Source organism: Mustela lutreola, chromosome 1 (genome assembly GCF_030435805.1).
Source record: "Mustela lutreola isolate mMusLut2 chromosome 1, mMusLut2.pri, whole genome shotgun sequence".
Lineage (NCBI taxonomy): Eukaryota > Metazoa > Chordata > Mammalia > Carnivora > Mustelidae > Mustela > Mustela lutreola.
In genome coordinates, this window is record NC_081290.1 from 249,919,769 (window position 1) to 249,939,225 (window position 19,457).

The 19,457-nt window shown below is 41.8% G+C and overlaps 1 protein-coding gene across 2 annotated transcripts in view; it reads left to right on the plus strand.

The window, feature by feature from the left end:
• NELL1 (neural EGFL like 1) overlaps positions 1 to 19,457 on the plus strand; it is an 847,777-nt gene that overhangs the window by 111,227 nt on the left and 717,093 nt on the right. For both annotated transcript variants that reach the window (XM_059138327.1, XM_059138338.1), the window contains exon 4: positions 9,497 to 9,667. In XM_059138327.1, coding sequence (XP_058994310.1) covers positions 9,497 to 9,667 — 171 coding nt within the window. The remainder of the gene's footprint in view (positions 1 to 9,496; positions 9,668 to 19,457) is intronic.

Consider the following 19,457-nt stretch of genomic DNA (forward strand, 5'->3'; position numbering starts at 1 on the left):
AAATAGAAGGGTTTAGCAGATGAGTGATTTCGAGGGGTTGAGGGTTAAATAGGTGAAAACCAGGGTTTCTTTCAAGCAGTGGAACTATGGGGTGTGACACTCTCATGGTGGATATGTGACACTGTGCATTTGTCAAAACCCATAGGAATTTCTAGCACAAAGAGTGAACCTTAATGTATGCATAGTGTAAAAAAAAAAATGGGAGATGGGGGATCCCAAGATGGAATGTGAATGTGGAAAGTGACTGAGCAATTTAACTGTATTACAAATATTTGAACAACCTCAGTGAAAAGTGGTTGGAGAAATTGCTAACCTGAGTAACTTCAGAAACAATTTACTTGGAATCAGTAAACTAAAGGCAAAAGGAACTGTGCATAGATGGTCTGTTCTAGTTGATAGCTGTTTACATGAGGATATAGGTTTAACAGTTCTAAAATCACTGTATGTGTGTGCTGGAAGTAATAGAGGGTGGATTGGTATGAGGTTATGGATAAGTACACAGTGAAGGCTAGAATAATTCATATGATAACAGATTAGAGTTTAAGGCATCTGTATAAACCTAATTTACATGTAGATACATACATACCTGTGTGTGTATGTGTGTGTGTGTGTGTGTGTATGCTGGTTATTATACCACATCCATTTCTTAGCTCTATCAGATAAGACCACCTAGAAGCATTGATACCCCAGTAGCAATGAGCACACCAGGCAACCAGATCTTGGTTTCTTTCTTTTTTTTTTTTTTTAAAGATTTTATTTATTTGTCAGGGAGAGCGAGCGAGAGCGAGCACAGGCAGACAGAGTGGAAGGCAGAGTCAGAGGGAGAAGCAGGCTCCCTGCGGAGCAAGGAGCTCGATGTGGGACTCGATCCCAGGACGCTGGGATCATGACCTGAGCCGAGGGCAGCTGCTTAACCAACTGAGCCACCCAGGCGTCCCCAGATCTTGGTTTCTAATACCACTTTCAAATAACAACTAGGTTTCTTTGGAGAAATGCCTAATCTTAGGGCTGAGTCAGGAAACCTATAAGACCAGGCTTGAGCATCGGGTCCCATAATTGAAGGAAGTGTTCCAAAGAAAACCGTAACTCACAAATGATGGAAGTATGTCAAAGAGAGGAATCAACTGAAAAAACTTCCAGTGGTCAAAGCTGCAACAATTTGGGCAATCAAGTGAACTGGTATTAGGTGGTAACCCAGAGAAGAAAACAACACAGGAGTATATAGTTTTAGGTAAGTGACTGAATAAAGAAATAAATGGAGAAAATAGACAAATCTTCCACGCAGTAGAACTCCAAATAATTTTGGTACTCCTCCTTCAAGAAGGCAGCACACTCCCCACTAGGTAAGTGTGGACTGCACATAGACTTCCTCCCAAAGAGGACAGTGTGGAGAGGGAGGAATGACTTCAGAGAAGAAACTTGACACTACCTAGAAACTTGACACTACCTTGACACGCCAAGATTAATACCAAAACTAGTAAGTTATGTTGATGGTATTTTTGATAGGTCATGAGGATTATACTTCCTTCCCCAAACCCACAACCCAAGTCCATACATGAGACAACACAACATCAGACTAATCATAATTGGGGGAAATTCTAAAGATCTCTTCTTGAGTAATTTTCAATTTTCAAGGTTGTAAAAAAGTCTGAATTGTCTCTACTAAAGGTATCTTATGAGACCTGTTGGTTGAATCTAATGTAGTCTCCTGAATGGGATGGTGGAACAGAAGGAGGATATTATGTAAAAACTAAAGTAATCTGATGGAGATATTGCCTTTGTATAACATTGTATCCATAGTGGTTCATTAATTGTGATAAATGGACCGTGTAGATATAAGAATATTAATAGGAGGAAACCGGATAATGGGGCAAATGAGAACTCCTTGTTCTTTCTTTGTAATTTGAAACTCTATCCTAAAAACAAAAACAAAAATAACAAAAACAAAACAAAACAAAGCAAACTTTGGAAGGATGCACATGAAACTGATAAAAAATGCTTGCCTATGAGAGACATTGGTCATTTTTTTGTTTTGTTTTGTTTTTACTAAGTACCTTAAAGATAAATTTTTTTGAACCATGGAGATAAAAAATTCAAATTAAAAATTTAAACTTAAAACATTAATAGTTAAGTGATGATTTCATATTTTTTGAGGAAAACATTCGTTTAAGTCTCTAGGAAAACTTAGAAGTATAGAAGGAGCTGTATGTATATGTTGGCCAGAACTACAGCTTCTGTTATGTTGATATTTTGAATCCTCTTAGTTCAGAGTTCCTGGGCACAAAGAGCTATGCTTAGACTTTAGGTACAAGGCAGTTGTGTGATTCTAGCTCCTTGCCTTGGGCTTTTTTGTTTAATGCTTCAGCTGTATTTGAAGGCCTCTGCAATCAAAAACTAACCTGGCATTCTCCCCTATGTGAATTAGCTCATTGGTTGCTTTTTCCTTAGAATTTTTTTCTCATCGGTAAAAGAAATTTCCTAACTTTCCACGGTTCCATGTCTTTGCTCCTGACTCTCAGTATGTGGGAAGGGCAGAAGCCAGCCCTTACTTCAGTAAGAACACTGCAGCTGTTCCCATGCTTTTTAAAGACTGCAGTGGAACTGTTTCGAGTAGGTATAAATAACCGTATTTTCACGTTTTGTTTAATAGTGAATGTTTTATTTTCAATAACAGGCAATTTGTAATTACTGTCACTGTTAATCTCTTGCTAGATGTTTGCTAAGAGGGTTAACTACAGAATTAAACGGTAAGTTTACAACTGCAAATAAGGTCACCAGGCCAAGCCTAAACAAAGGAAAGAGGAAGGCAGAGAAACGCTTCCTGAGAAAGAAAGGCAGGACATGTGCACCCTCCCAGCAGCTTCAGGCCTCTGAGGCTGTTGATTTCCACGTATGCAGAAAGAAAGAAGGGAAATCATAATCGCTCATGGACACTGGGAACTTGGTAGGGAATTTGCAAACATGGTATCACTTTTTTTTTTTTTTTTTAAAGAGTTTATTTATTTAACAGACAGTGAGAGGGAACACAAGCAGAGAGAGTGGGAGAGGGAGAAGCAGGCTTCCCCTGAGCATGGAGCCCCATGGTGGGGCTCAATCCCAGGACCCTGGGATCACAATCTGAGCTCAAGGCAGACGTTTAAAGACTGAGCCACCCAGGCGTCCCAGGGTATCGTGTTTTTTTGTTTTTTGTTTTTTTTTTGTTTTTTTTTTCAGAAAAGAAACCTGTGAAGTAGATGCTCTTTTCTAGTAGATGAAGAAAGTGAGGTTTCAGAAAATGATGTGTCTTGTTGTTACTTACACAGAGGATTCCATGCCTGAGGCAAGGATTGAACCTGTGTTGGCTGGACTCTGAAGGCCCTTGTAGGCACATAGTTTCTGCTATTTGTACTCCATGTTGCTCTGAGTCCAGGCAATAGAATTTGGGAGCAGTGGGAGTTTGTTCAGGTAAATTAGGTTTTTTTTCTTTTAACTTGGTCAAACGGCATAGGCTGGAAGAACACTGGGGGCTAGAAGCCATAGAAGATAACTTAGGACCACTGAGGTGACCACTTCCCGTTCAGTAAGCATGATGTTTGAGGTTAAGGTACTGGGAGCTGATGCAAGAGAAGTAATGGATTACTGAGGAAGATAATAGCATATTCCTTTGGTATTTCTTTAAATAGCTTTTGAGAAGCATGCATTTTAAGAGATAGTGATTTATTGATACTATGTTGCATTTTTTGAGCGGAATTCTATTTTTGACAGAAGAAAATGTATAGTCTGTGGGGCAGAGAGCAGAAAATTGGCACAGTGAGATTTGATCATCTGGCCCGTGATCCTGGACATTTAATAGGGACATGTGTAAATTGTAGTTTCACTTTTTAAAGGTATAAACCAGTATGCATGAAGTTAGTGTTCCAAAGTCTATTGATGTGTAATAACCTGACTCTAAACTTAGTATGTTTGCAGATTCTGTGGGTCAGGAATGTGGACAGAGTCCAGAGGGGGTGGCTTGTCTCTGTTCTACAATGTTAGTGACTTCAGCTGGGGAGAGTGGACAGCTGGGGAAACTATCTGGAAGTGTTTATGCTGGTGTTGGCTGTGATCCAGTTGAGACTTCGGATCAGAGCACTCCTGTGCAGCCTCCCCAGAGTGCTTTGGGCTTCCTTACAGCATGGCAGCCCCAGGTGGTTCGACCTCACCCACAGTGGGCCAGGGCTTCAGGCTCAAATATTCTGACAAACAGGATAGAAACCACAGGAGGTTTTATGACTCAGCCTTGGATGGGCTTAAAGCACTTATAAGCCCACCCAGATCGAGGGGGAGGAGACATAGATCCAAACCTTTCAGTTGCAAGAGTATCTAGATTACATTGAAACACATGTGACAGGAGATAACATGACTAGTGGTTTTGGAAAATACCATTTGCAAAACAGTACTGAACCCTGTAATGGGGGCCGTCCTACACAAGGTGGGAGAGGACTATAGTCATGTCCCCTGCTGTTTCTATTTTTAGCTTAGCAGTAGCTTTTTCACCATGGATACTTCTCAGAGTATTCGATGAATTATGGAAATCTAGACATATGCTGGACCCTAAAGACTACTTAGTTCAGTGGTTTCAGACTATCTTTGGAAGTGCATCTCTTTTATCTAAATGAAATAGGGGAAATTCCAAATTATACAGCAGAGAGTGAAGCCTCTCTGGTGCCCAATCCCTTCCCTGTGCCTTAGACCCTAAAGCTTTTCCAAGGAATGCTGGGGCATTACAGAACCAATCTGATCATTTAATGAATGGGAGAAACCAAAGTACAGAGGGGCAGGGATATTTTTGCCAACGATTTCATTGGTTTGTAACAGTTGTAAGGTTGAAATCAAGTCTTGGTGTCCTTGGGCCAGTGTTCTTTGCAATATTACTTAAAATTATGCCATTGCCTTTTTTCCCCAAAGGTAAATATAGTCCTTGAGACTCCTGGCCTGAGGTTGGACACAGTGTACCTTCTTGGTGTTTTTGGCAGCTTCTTTTCATTATCCCAGCAGTAGGCAAAGGGCCAGAAGAGGGAAGTGAGATTCTGCATGAACACTTAAAAAATGGTGATCACTTTCTCATGCCTGGAGGAATGGGGCTTGTGCTTGGTCTTCAGGGGCATTCTTTGCCAGGATGGGGCATCTTGGGGACTAAGGCTGGGAGGGAGCTGAGTCTAACTGAACTTTCTTGCTCTCTGACCTTGAAAGGATCATACCATGTACCTGGAGAGGAATATGATGTGGTGAAAAGCATATGAATCCTGGAACTAAGTAGACTTGGATTTAAATCTTAGGGGTTACCTGACTTAGGGCAAGGCACTTTATCAATTTGAGCCTCTGTTTTTACCTTAAAATGTGAATTTAATAACCACCATTTAGGATTTTGGTAAAATGAGAGGTGGTAATATATTTAAAACTTCTTATGTAGTAGAAAGTAATGGGGTGTTGCCATTGAGAACCTCCACTCTAGTGTCTACTAGACTAGGGTTCAAGTTCTAATTTTGCCACTTGCAGATGTATAATTTTCAAATTTTAAATTTCTTTTGTCTAATAAGCTTAAAAAATGGATCCCTTAGTGTAAGTTTTAGGGAAAAGGACAGAAAGTCTAATAAAAATAACTTGACTGATCTTGAGCTAACTATGTTAATTGGAATTATTCCTGAATTTTTTCCTCAATACATGAAATTCAGAAAGTCTTGTAAAACTTAATAGTAACTCTGTTCATAATACTCCATGGTGGGCTTTGGAGAATTATTCATGCTGATAGTGGAACAGGGTTTCCCTATCACTTGAGCAAGGGTGTAGTTAAAACAAAAAAATCTAGTTGTATAAATACAGGGTGGGAAAGATGACCTTCATGACATTTTGTGTAAAATGGTTTGCAGCCTTCTATGATGGGAAGGTCCTTCCAAGCCCTAGGATACACTCACGGTTGTGCACAGTCCTGATAGTGTCTATGTTGCTGGATGCTATGTGGAAGGGGGAAACGATTCATTATGCTACAGCTGGAGCATGGTGACCAGCTGTAGCATAATGGGGAAGGATCTGGAAAGAGGAGGAAGGCAGAGAATCCATGTCCAGGACCTTTGTGGTCTAGGTAGTGTACAGGGGTATAAGGAAGATGCTTGGGCTATTCGGTCTGGGAAGGAGGACCACATAGTGAATGTCCGTGCTGTTTTCAACTATCCACAGGATGAGCAGACTTTTCTAGGAGCCACAATAGTTCTCTGGCTGAGTACTTGGCTGAGGCCCAAGGCTAAGGGGAGAAGGCTGCTTACAAGTCTGGCTTGTAAGTCACCAACTGGTGATTTTACTGTTCATATAGCTGGCCCTTCCCCCAAATCCACAGAAGACTTCTAAGCCCTTGAAGCCTGAAGAAAGCGGCGGGGGGCGGGGGGAGTACGACAGAGAGCTTAGTAGACTCTTGTGTATGTGATCACCTCCACGGCCGCCTCTCCCTGGCAGCACTGCAGGGCTCTGACTTGCTCATGGCATCAAATTGCTGCCTCCCTCCCTGCAGCCAGCTGGCCAGGAAGTGAAGCCGTGCCTTGGTATACTCACTGTAGTGCTGCTTAAACTTTAATGGGCACTTGAATCCCCAGGGGGCCATACAAACATGGAGATTCTGACTCACCTAGGTCTCGGTGGGCACCCCCCTCTCCGCAGCCTGAATTTCCACAGGTGGTGGTGATACTGGTGTGTGTGGTGGTAATGCTGGTGTGTGGTGTGAGGGTCACTCCTCTGTTGCTGTTGGGAAATACTGCCTTAATTCCCCTCCCAGCACCCACGAGACTGTCTTCCCCAGATAGAACTTAGCCATGTAGTAGCCTGGTCATGTGGAGGACCATTTCAGCAGATACTTGATGTATTTAAAAGAAACAAAACGCAAACACACCACATTTCGACTTCATCTGTGTTTGGAATACAGGACGTTTTGAATGTGTGCTCGATGCTGTCAGAAACTTTACCCTAAGACATACACATTGATTTTGCCTGACCGGGTGGATTTCTTCTTTTGGAGCTGTAGGTTTGAGATGACCTTGAGGTATCAGCTTGGTATAGTAATCTTTACAAGGTATGCATATAATGAGCCATTGCTCAATGAAGTCATAACCGCAGGAGCAGTGATTGAACCTGGTTAAATATATCTGTCCCCCCCCTTTTAAATTCTATCAGGTGATCAATAGGAGCATTTCTAATTATTTTTCACGTCCTTTTCTTTCTTTCTTTCTTTTTTTTTTTTTTAAGATTTTATTTATTTATTTGACAGAGATCACAAGTAGGCAGAGAGGCAGGTGGTGGGAGGAGGCGGGAAGCAGAGAGCCCGATGTGGGGCTCGATTCCAGTACCCCGGGATCACGACCCGAGCCAAAAGCAGAGGCTTTAACCCACTGAGCCACTCAGGCGCCCCTTTCACATCCTTTTAAAGGTCCTATCCCTTCCCTAGCAGTAGCTTATTGGTCAAATGAAGTAATGGAGAGATTTCTAGTGATGATCTTGGTGAGGTCTCTTACACAAAATCATGGTGTTTTTGTTTGTTTGTTTGTTTTTGTTCATTCAGAAACTGTGTGGTCTTGGGAAAGGCATTTAATATCCCTGATCACAAGTGATCTCCTCTGTGAAACAGGGTTAACATTATCTACCTTGAAGAAATTAAAGGAGATGACATTAATGAAAGCATTGGGTCCATTCCTAGCACAGGACACAACAGCTGCCTTTGTCTTGGATTTGTTTCTGACTTTTTTATATGAGGGCCACATTTTATTTCCTTTCCTGCTAGTCTCAAAGCATCTTGAGAACAGGATCTGTATTTTAAATCCTCTTTTAGCCTTTTACTCTGTGTTCAGTAACAAAATGTTGAATAAATTAAGGAATGACCAGATAATCTCTAAGGTCTCCCTGGCCTTTTAAATTCTGAGATTTTGATTCTTTCAGTGTTCTAGCTGCTTAGAAGCAATTTGGAGAATTCCCTAAAAATGAATGTCTTCCATGTTAAGGGATTTTCTTTTTTGCAGTCTTATGAAATATGTATTACATTATTACTAATAAGTGTGTAGCTGAGCCTGGGAGCTGGCTGCAGTAGTGTAAGTATCCTCCTTCGTTCATGACCTTGGGTCTGATTCTGTGTAGTGTGAGGTAAGTAGGCAGGGTCTGGTCTTCCCCAGGACTGCTCTCTTGGGAGGATCCCTGTGAAAGATAAGCAAGAAATATGCATTTGTTCGTTGTCATGTGACTTGGGAGTCCTGTGTAGTAGAGGCTGTTTCAGGATCTGTTCATTTCAGTGCTCACAGAAGACGCTTTTTGTGTTTTAGATTAAATTACAATGTGATCTGTGGGGTTAGGCCAACTCAGCTGATTAGAAGAGAAATAGTAGGTCCTTTCAAATCTAGGGAGGGAACCTGGCTTCTTACATAGGCAGGTCCTTCTTGAGTTGTCTGTACAGATGAGTGGCTGGGAAATGGTGCCAGCTAAGGCCATCTTTACTAGTTAGTCATTGTACCTCTGAGATCGACAGAAAGCTGGTAGAAAAAGCATGGTCTGTCAAATTTAGACCTGAGTTTAAATTACAGCTTGGGTAGATCAACTCCAGAATCTCAATTTTTTAACATTTAAAAAAGGGATAATATCAGCCTTCTAGGTCTGTAGGGGTGATGAGTTAGATAGTATGTTAAATGCTTAGTGCAATGCCTGGCAGTGAGATTAGGCCTGATTTAAAGACAACAGTGATGCATTTCAGAGGAGGCTTAGACTAAATGGTCTGTCACTCAAAGTATCAGCCTTGGAGCGTGCTGAGGAGTATCCCAAACTTCTGCATTTTATGATAAAAGTGCAGACTGCAGCGGTGGTGCTGAGTTTTTCATGGATCTGGAAAATGGGCGAACAGTCTGGGAAAAGAAAAGACTCCATTGCATGTTTTGTGACCTGATAATTTGAAATACTGGTCCATATGTGAGTAACTTCAACCATTCTTCCTTCTCTAGGAATTGTTGATCACTTAAAGGTTTTTGTCCAGGGCTGGGGGGGGGGGGTTGTTTAGTAAAGTTATCTTAACTCAATTTCCTTCAGTCCCTGATAATTCTACACGATTTCTGTTGTCCTTTAATTCTTGGAAAAGTAAATATGGCAATAATAAAAATAAGCATCATTAAGTCCATTCCACATGTATAGTCTTTTTTTTAGACAATAGAGGGTTCTGAAATGTGCTTCTATGTATTGGAAGAGACCCTACACCAAGCTTTGCTAATTAGCTTGTGGCCATTCTCTTCCCAGTGGACCAATCAGTATCCATTTCAGAGGCTCAAGGTATCAGGGTAAGGTTCTCCAATAATAGGTGAATTGGATTACATGCAGTACGATTGATTTTTGGTTAGGAGATCTTTGTGTTGTGTGTAGCAGCTAATTGTAGATTCTGAGAAAGGTGGTCAAGAAGTAGTGAGGACCGATGACTTTGAGACCCAGAAATAAAATCAAGTTTTTGTTCCTTCACATGCAGCTATTTTGAACTGGAGAGCAGTGGTCTGAGGGATGAGGTCCGATATCACTATATGCATAATGGGAAGCCCAGGACCGAGGCCCTTCCGTACCGGCTGGCAGATGGACAGTGGCATAAGCTCTCATTGTCCATTAGCGCCTCTCATCTCCAGCTCCATGTCGACTGTAACAGGTAGGTCTGTGCTTCTGTTCTTCTATGATTCTGTCCTTGAAATTGAGCAGTGGGAAGGGGAAAAAAAAAAAAAAAAAACCAAACCCTTCCAGGCCTTACTGGGAAATAAAAACCAAGGGACCCTAATTGTAATTTAACCTACCAAATGGGCCATTAGATGTGCTGAAATGGCCAATCGTAATATGCTAAGAAAACAGTTCATTAAGATGATACAGTATCCTGTGACTAGGAACAAATGTACAAAAGGTTGATTATAGATTGGGGAGTAGTAAGTGCACCTCTGCGGACTCCCGGCCCCAACTGAAATTCCACGGAGCTGTGATCACAGTTAACTGTGATCTATTGTTGTTGAGCTCGTTCCACTTGGAAGCCAATGAGCCACTCTACCTTAGAATGAAGCTGAGAAGCCTCTGCCACGGAGGCAGCTAATTCTCTTCCACTTCATCAAGCACAGCTTTGCTTAAATATTTTTTCCAAACAGAGGCTTCGTAAAGAGGCTGTGCTTTGAATCTTTGGGAATTAATGACCTCCATTCTCTGCAGAGGGACGAGCCTTTCAGGTTGCCAGTGGATGGCAGGACCATTGGTGAGACCTGGGGGGTTTTGTCGCGTGTTGTGAATTGGGGTGGAAAGGACATCTCGTCCCCCATGTCTGTCATTGGAGTCAAGTTTACTTGGAGCTGAAAAAAAACCTCTTGGTCTCCATTGGATCAAGTGTGGCTGGACAGTGTCTAATGGCGGTTGAAGGGAATATTTTGATCTCTCTCAAATCCACTGAAAATCCTTGTGGAGAGTGATCTCCCAGAGCAGGTCTTATCCATTGTTAGCAGTGCCTAGGAACTGTTGGTTCTTGTTACTGATAATGTCAAAGTTAAAATGACTGTTCAGCCACAGGACTTGTTCTGTTAGGTCAAGAATGAGGAACCGGCGTGTTGTGGACAGCGTCCTTTCTGGAACTGAATGGGAGGAACAATAATCCAGGGTCAATCAGCTCCAGATTATGTTTCTGAGGAGGAGGCACTCCAATGTGCTTGCAGTTTGAGCTCTGCAGTTTCCTTTGGAAAAGGGCTGGGAAGTACAGAGAGCAGAAATTAATGTTAGGCTTCAGGGAACTTCTGCCATCTTGAAATGAGTCTTGGTCCGTTTTAATTTATTAAAGGTGCTTTCTGGACTTGGAGAGAATTGTGACTTCAACTGGACAAAGCTTCTGTAGAAACACTGGCTCCTTTTCACCCTATTGTCCTAACTTGGGTGGCCTGGAGAAAGTCGGTCCTCATCTGCCATCTTTCTTTCTACCTCCAAGAGCTCACTGGCTCCGTCAGTTTTCTACCACTCCAGCCCAGGCAGCCTTCCTTTGGTTGCCCTGCTCCCATCTGTATGCTAATGGGAGAGCAGAAAGGCCGTGCATGTCCTATGCCACAGGTCAGAAAGGGGCCTCAAAGTTCTAGTTTAGTCATTCCCACCTGAAAAGTTGGGGGGGGTACTGCTCATTTCTTGCTAAGCAATTTTTTTTTGCTTACTCCTTCCAAAAGTTTTGTCTTCTTTTTTTTTTTTTTTTTTTACTAATCTCTCTGGAGAAGGAAAGGGAGGAAAGAATATGTCTTTGCTAATCTAACATTTCACACTTCCACAGATTCTCCAGTTCCTATGAAATACTCTTTTCTGACCTCCTCAGCCACTTGGGCAAGTTAATTTCTGTTTAACGAAATTCGTTAAGTTTAACAAAATTGTCCATATAAGGGACTCTGAGTGGTACTTAGGGTTTTATTTATTTATTTATTTATTTAAATTAAAAAAATTTTTTTTTAAGATTTTTATTTATTTGACAGAGAAAGAGAAATCACAAGTAGGCAGAGAGGCAGGCAAAGAGAGAGAGGGGAGGAAGCAGGCTCCCTGTGGAGCAGAGAGCCGGACATGGGGCTCCATCCCAGGACCCTGGGATCATGACCTGAGCTGAAGGCAGAGGCTTTAACCCACTGAGCCACCCAGGCGCCCCGGTACTTAGGTTTTGATGCTCAGTATACCATGTTCATTGTTGACTTTATACAGCTGTGGTACCTCTGTCTCCAAACTTTCATACACTATATGCCCTTCTTGGCTGCCTTGCCCTTTCCACCAGGAAAGTGGAGAGGGAATGAGAGCTGGAGTCCACAGTATTTTATAAGGTCAGACTCATTCATAAAGAAATGGACTGAGGGGGATTCTGAATATCCCTTCATTTCTCTTGAAATTTATCATATTTTAGTTCATAACCTAACATGTCCTTTATATAAGATCTTGGAAGGAGAATGTAAAGTTGTTGCCAGTTAATAATTCATGGGACCCAAACACAAATGAGGTTTTTGGATAGGTCAGGGGAAAGAAGGGCCTAGAACACCTGGACCACAGGAGAGGTAAAATTGATTTTTGGTGTAATTCCCAAATCTGGTGACACCTAAGAATTACTGGGGAACTTATAAAAAAATTGGGTGACCAGGCCCCATCTCTGATCAGCTGGATCAGATTCCCTCAGGGTGGAAACTTCTGAGAAGCTGTATTTTTAACAGGCTTTCCATGTAGGTTTTATGCATATAGTCTAGCCTTGGTACATGGAATGGTATTTCAAAACCACTGGTTTAGGTGGAAGGGGGAGGAAGCTGAGGAAGAGGGTAAGTTGCAACAAAAAGTAAGGGACCTTGGAAAACCAAGTACCTGGTGCAGAGCCTCCAGGAAAAAAAGAATAAAAGATAAAGGAAAGAGGGTAGGTCTAGTGAATAGCACAGGCTTACCTTCTTTACAAGTTTCTTCCTAGCAGTGCTAGCTGATTCTAGGGTGGCAGAGACTCTGGTCCGTTTATCAGGATGCTGGTCTACTACTTATATAGGCCACTCACCCATAGAGTGAATGTCACAAAGTCTGATTTTTACCCTTTAAGCTATGCATTTCATCCTCTCGAGTTTGTTTTGAAGGCTTTCCCTCTTAGAGGTACACTTTTTTTCTCAACCTGTCCTAGAGTTCTACTGGCTAGGTGACAAACAGTGATGTGATAATATTTACTGAGTGTTGACTTGTGCTAGGCACAGTGCTAAGCATTTTATATAGATTAACGTGTCCCATACTCATGTTTACTTTCTTGCTTTAAAATGATGGGGCTGAGGTTACATTGTAAGTTTACAGTCCTGCTTCTGATATTTGGCTGTACTAGGATTTGGACCCAAATCTGATTCACAAGTGTTCTAAGTGCTAGGCTGTTCAACCCAACACTGGGGGACTATGGCACTGGAAGGGCCATAAGGGACGCCAAAGCCTGATTCAGTGTGAGCAGTTTGCTCCTTTCTAGTATCTTCCTCCCGCACACCTTAGATTGCTGATCCTTGGAGTTGTTTGGTGAGATACAAAATCTTACTAATGAGACTCATTTCATTAGCATGTAGGAAGAGACCTACATTTATTGAGCATCTACTAGAGGCCAGGTAACATGCTCGCCATAATATTTCTTAGGATAGTCATGTGGGGACAATTTTATTAGAGCTATTTTACAGGTCGGGAATTAGGCTCAAAGATCAATAACTTGGTCTCAATCATGTGTAATAAGCATACAGCCAAAATCTTGAACCAAGATCTAAGTCCCATACCTTAGTCTTTCCATCCGGGCAGATCACCTCTGTAAAATGTTAATGAGCTGTACTTTCCAGGACATAGTCACAAGCACACAAAGCAGTCTTCCCAGGGGAGAAATGCTACAGACGTTTCTGGAACCATAAAAACATTTGCAGTAGGAAGATTTCCCGGGAAATGCATTGCTCTGAGGAACTGGTATGTGGTGAGATTTTCCACTTTTTTAGGATGAGAATTGAGAAACAGTGTTTTTAGACCTAATTACACTAATTGTCACAAGAAAAGTGACTGCTATTTTAGTTGGTTGTGTTACACTTTCTGCTTGCTACGGAGGCTCACACTTTTCTTCCTGCTTCAGCTTGTTTAGCTGGGCCTCATTTTAGAAGCTCCTAAACTATGGATAGCAGACTACCTCAAGCTAGAAACAGGGAAGGAACCATTTAGTTGGGTGCATAGCCTGATTATCTCCATCGCCCTGGGGTTTTTTCCCAGCTGCCTTTGTATTTTTTTTTTTTTTTTAAGATTTTATTTATTCCTTTGACAGACAGAGATCACAGGTAGGCAGAGAGGCAGCAGAGAGAGAGGAGGAAGCAGGCTCCCCGCTGAGCAGAGCCCGACGCGGGGCTCCATCCCAGGACCCAGAGATCATGACCTGAGCCGAAGGCAGAGGCCTTAACCTACTGAGCCACCCAGGTGCCCCCAGCTGCCTTTGTATTAATAGTTGCCAACTAAGACGAGAATGAAGCCTGCACTAACCTTCCTCAGGTTCTCTCATAACATTCTCTGCTCACCTTGTGGCCTCTTCCCACTACTCAGAGACCAGAATCCACTGGCATCTGGGATTTGGTGCATTAAGTGTTTTGTTTACCACAAAAGGTTGTCTTTCCTCCCCTTTGTTAACTTTTATCTTTCAGTCAACTCCTAAAATTAATGTATTGGACACTCTCTTCCAGGCTGTGGAGGATGCAGAGAAATAAGTCCTTACCACCAGAAAGGTCGTGGCTTCTTCACTCAGTCACTGCTAATTCTGATACAAGCAGAGTCTCCCATAGTGATTGATCCTGGTCCCCAGATATCAGAGAAAGCATGGACTTGGACTGAAGCCCTATTAGTAGGCTGATAAGACAACTCAGGATAGCAGCTGAGCCGTGGACAGAACTGAAAATGGTCACTCCCAGCATCTTGGTGTGGAAGTGACTGGAGCTGTGCTTCTCATTTGCTAAGGGACAGACTCAGAAGTGTTTTTCATTCAAATGACACATTCATCTACCCTTTGGCCAGCATTTTGTGCAATGTGCAGGTGTCCCTACTCCAAGCCAAACTCCTGTTGCCTCACTGCTGGAAGACCTCTCTGATAGTCATAGTGCAACAGAGCTCTGAACCCTGACCTTATTTGTTTAGACTTGTACAAGTGTGCACACACGTGTGCAGCTCAATTGTCAACTCTGATAGGAAGTTAATGGTTACACTTTAGACAGCAAACACACTTAGAGTTTACTTTTAACACATGCTGTTTGTTTACTGCAGAGCACACTGAATTTTTGCGTACAACTGACCTTGAGCATGCAGAATTAGGAAAAAAGAACAGTATAATTCACTGAACAAGTCAGTAATTCAACATTTTTATTCAATATTTTAGAGTAACTTCAGGATATGAGCATCTGTTTCTCTAGTTTTCTTTTCTTTTCTTTTCTTTTCCAAAAATGAAATATGTTGATAAGACATTTTTTCCCCAGGGAGATCCTCAAGTATTTATAAACATCTTATTAAACTTATATTCTTCAGGTAGTCAAGCCACATGTATAACATACTGTGTTGATTTTTTTAAAAAAAATCTTATTTATTTATTTGACAGAGAGAGATAACAAGTAGGCAGAGAGACAGGCAGAGAGAGAGGGGGAAGCAGGTTCCCTGCTGAGCAGAGAGCCTGATACGGGGCTTGATCCCAGGGCCCTGAGATCATGACCTGAGCTGAAGGCAGAGGCTTTAACCCACTGAGCCACCCAGGCTCCCCTTAAATACTATGCTGGTTTTTATAAACATTTCTGCTACAGTCAGGAGGAGAAAATGAAGAGATGACTATCAAAGGCCACAGCTTCCAAGAGATCCTGGCCAAGACTTAATCTCCTGCTTTCTCAACTGGATAGATGCTTCACTTCGTGAACAGAAGCACATGCACACAATTTACTGAAATTAAGATAAAATGGAGAAATGAGCATGAGCCTCATGTCCAACTCAGCCAGCAGCTCCAGATCTTGTGTCCAGGAAGAGAGGACAAGTGAGCTAGGGAGATAGGATATACCTGTGTGTAGGTTTAAGTAACGGTAGAAGGCAGCAGTACAAAGAGCTGTTCTGAGGCTGTATGTGATGGATTGCTGGATTCCTGGTGGAGACACTCGAGTTTGGTAGATCACAGGAGGGAGAGTTGGAGATATGAAATAGTCTCTCAGTCTCTTACCATCCCAGGTGAAAATGCATTACAATTTCTGCAGCTTTACAGTTTTGTCACTGTGTGATTTGATTCTGTACCAGTCACATGAATTCGGCATGGAATGAAGTCTGTCTTGTAAGCATTACAAAGCCAGTCACAGTGCTGGTGAGAGAGGAGTGTGTATGTGTGAGTGGAATCAAGTTGAGGGAAAGCTTTCAGGGAGGGCCAGAGAAGGAACTATGAAAGCAGGGAGGGAAGGAAGAGCTCTTCCCTGTGGCTTAATCTAGACTGAAATGAATGCTGAATCTTTGTCTTGGTTTTGTTGTTTATAAGATGTGATTTACATATGTTATACAGGAGTGTGAAATCAGACCATTTGTGCTTTACATTCCTTGATTCTTTGTTCATTCACTCATTCACAGGGAACCATGCTTGCATCTGTAAAATGGAAATAATAGTAACTCTTCTAACTTAGAGTTGTTGTAAGAATGTAGCAAGAGAAGGTGTGCCAAATCTTGATAATTTCAAGCTGCTTTATACTGCATCATGAAGTCCTATAGATGAATACTCGCAGAAAGAAAAGCTTTTAAAATATACTGGGAAGGAATTCAATATAGTCAGATTTTCCCCTGTGTACAAACAGTAGCTCATGTCCCAAGGATGAAGACCTAGTTTGGATTGTGGATCTATGGCTCAGTGTAGGGTTTGAGGACAATCAGGTCTTTGATGTTACTTTGATGGCCAAATCTTAGGTAACGTTCTCTGGTAATTTGGTTCCTTGACTGGTAATGTAACAGCAAGGATATATGGTTTTTATACCAGTGGGGCCCCTTTTAAAAAACATAAATAAATAAATAAATAAAGAAATAAAGAAAACAAATAAAAATAAAATAAATAATTTAAAATAAAATGAGAAATTGCAGCACCTCTTTAAAAATGGGAAATATTGTGAATAGGGAAGAAACCTCCCCTCCATTGTGTTAAGATCTTTTGTTGATCCTAGCAGGGCAGTTCGGTGTTTTTCCCTTTTTAATCACGTGAGAGAGGAGGTGCAGAAATTTACTTCACCCTCCCCATCTCAGAAGCCAAAATTATCACAGTTTTTATGAGGAGATATACAAGTAGGTGAAGCTTTACAGAATGAGGAAACTCACTTGTTTTCATTTCCTTAACAAAATAATTTTGCTTTTCTACTTGGAAAATCTGGCTTTTTAGCACAAGAATGTTCTGGACTGCAAACTGGAGCTGAAAGAGATTGGTAAATTCATATGACCTTGAGGAAGGAATATTCTGTTTCTGGGCCTTAGCTTTCCAGGTACATTAAGGGGCTATAGGTCCAGGTGGTTTTTAGGTTTACTTCTGTCTCTGACCTCTGGGCATGGTGAGGCATGCTTTTCTTTTTTCCAATCTTCAGGACCCTGGAGAGCAACCCAGCCTTGCCAGCCTCACAGGGCCCTTTCTGTAGTATATATAGACCAGCAGAGGGTTTGCAGTGACCTGATTGATACATGGGTTGGTTCAGTTAACGTACTGCTGGTGAGCAAAGACTACTTAACTCTAAATACCCAATCTTTTTTTCCCAGTTGTCTGTCCTCTTGCTGGAGTAGGTGCTGCATATGCAGTATTAGATGCTAATGGATGTTCACGTCTTGTTCTCTCCCATTTTGAGTTCTTTATTTCTTCAAGTGTTCTGCCCCAGACATATGACCATGGACAGCTTTTTGGCGGTGCTGGCTGACCTGGCGATGAAGGTCTTGGTAGATCGATGACCTGTAAGATAGAGTAGTGCACCTCAGCCAGCAGATAATTTATAGTTGCACTGTTGAAAAAACATTTCTTCTGAATGCTGAGGGAAGAGAAAAACCTTTGCTGGCAAGCTGTAAAGATATAATGTGGGAAACTGGATCTAAAGATGCAGGTGGCCAGTGTTGTAGATTCTTTGGCAAAGTGGAGAGTAGCTGCTTAGTTGGTAGGCAGCCTAGATATTAGAGTATTGACGATCTCATTCTGACTGAACCCCTCTCATTTCTACCCAGGCTGTGTACCCTGTGGCTTATATTCATTCCAACCTCATTAGGTAGGTTCCACATTTAACTTTGCCCTGTTTTCTAATGATATCAGTAGCAGACCTGTTTCTTTTCAAGGACCTTCATCTTTTCCTCTTATTCCCTAGAGGGCCTAATGAACTGCACTCGGGTGTTTTTAGTTTTGTAAATAGAGAAGACAACAAAGGAATACAATAGAATCTATTCTTTATTTGTTAACTAGTTGGCTACTTGAGGCCATGAGTAGATTGACAAGAAGGCACTTTACTGCATATGTGGGACCCAACATATATTAGACTGCATTTCCAACTCTAGTGATTACATCTACATACCTTCAGACACATCCTGAGTTGTCATTGTATTGTGTGGACAGGGTTATACACTGGGTAAATGGAAGGGGAAATAGGCTGCAAGAGAAGTAAATGTGTTCTTGTAGGAAACATATCGATGCTTGCATCTTTCTTGTTACAATTTTATTGTCTCTTTGATGGATATGCACAGTATTTTTAAAAAAGGAAAGCAAGGAGAAAAAAGTCAAGCCAGAACAATACGTGTGATAGAAGGAATCTTGTCTTTCTAAAGAACACATTTATATATTGTTTCTGTTCCCCTTATGATCCACTTGTTGGAACAGAGCATTAGGGAATAGAAAATGCATGGCCTATGAGGATTTTTTAACTGGAACAAAAAATCGAAACACTGCATTAGTTTTTTAGTTAGACCAGGGGTACTAAGGTGGCACTGAATGGATTTCCTACACTATTGTAAAGAAATACATCTTTCTGGAAACTGAAAAAGTAGCCAGAGTGGTTGGAACTCAAAGAAACAGATGGATAGTTGTACCTGTTTGGTTGTCCCCTCCTTTTTAAAGAGGGTATGGTAGGGATGGAGATGTGATGTGAGGATGAGCAGGCTGGGAAGGAAAATGTTTCCACACATTGTTTTCCCTGCTCTGACCATAAATTCAGTCGACTTTGTCCCTCGGCTTGTTCTTAATTTCTTGTGTTTCTCCCAGTAGGAGTTCCAGAGCAACTAAGCCAGCTGCTTGGTTAATGTGTCTGGGGCCTCACTGGAGGGTTTTCCCCAGGCAATTAGAGTGGAGATAATTCCCTTTCTCCTAAAAAAAAACCTCTGTGATGCTGTTGTCTGCAATTCTTTCTCAGGAACATCAGGCTGCATCTGTACTCACTAGAATCTCTTTGGGCGTATGACTTTCCTGATAGCAAACTTCATACACAGGAACTTATGTGCTTGGAGCTGGGGCCATCAGCTGGCTTGAGACACTCAGCATGCCTGAATTAATTAGAATGGAATTTTATTTCCACTGGAGGTAAACCACTCCAGGCTGCGACATGACATCCTGGTACGTTCTCAGCATTGCACTTGACTCACTCATTCACTCTGTGCACTTTTGCTGATAACTGGTCTCCAGGTCTGATACTGTCTTTGAAGCACGGGCAAGGAAAGAGTTGGGGAATTTATGGCTCCTATTTCTTGAGTTCTTGGACATTTTAGCCTCAGAGGCTTAGCACCATGCTGGAGAAAGCTCAGACTTCTTGCTTAGTCATTAGCAAGTTAAGGTTAGTGTCCTGCATTTCTTTAAGGATGATTCCTCTAATCACTTACCTTCAGTGTAGCCCTCTGAACTAGATATTATTGCATCTTCTATATGGGGGAATTGTGAGGTGCTGAGAAGAGAAGGGACTCCTCCAGGAGTA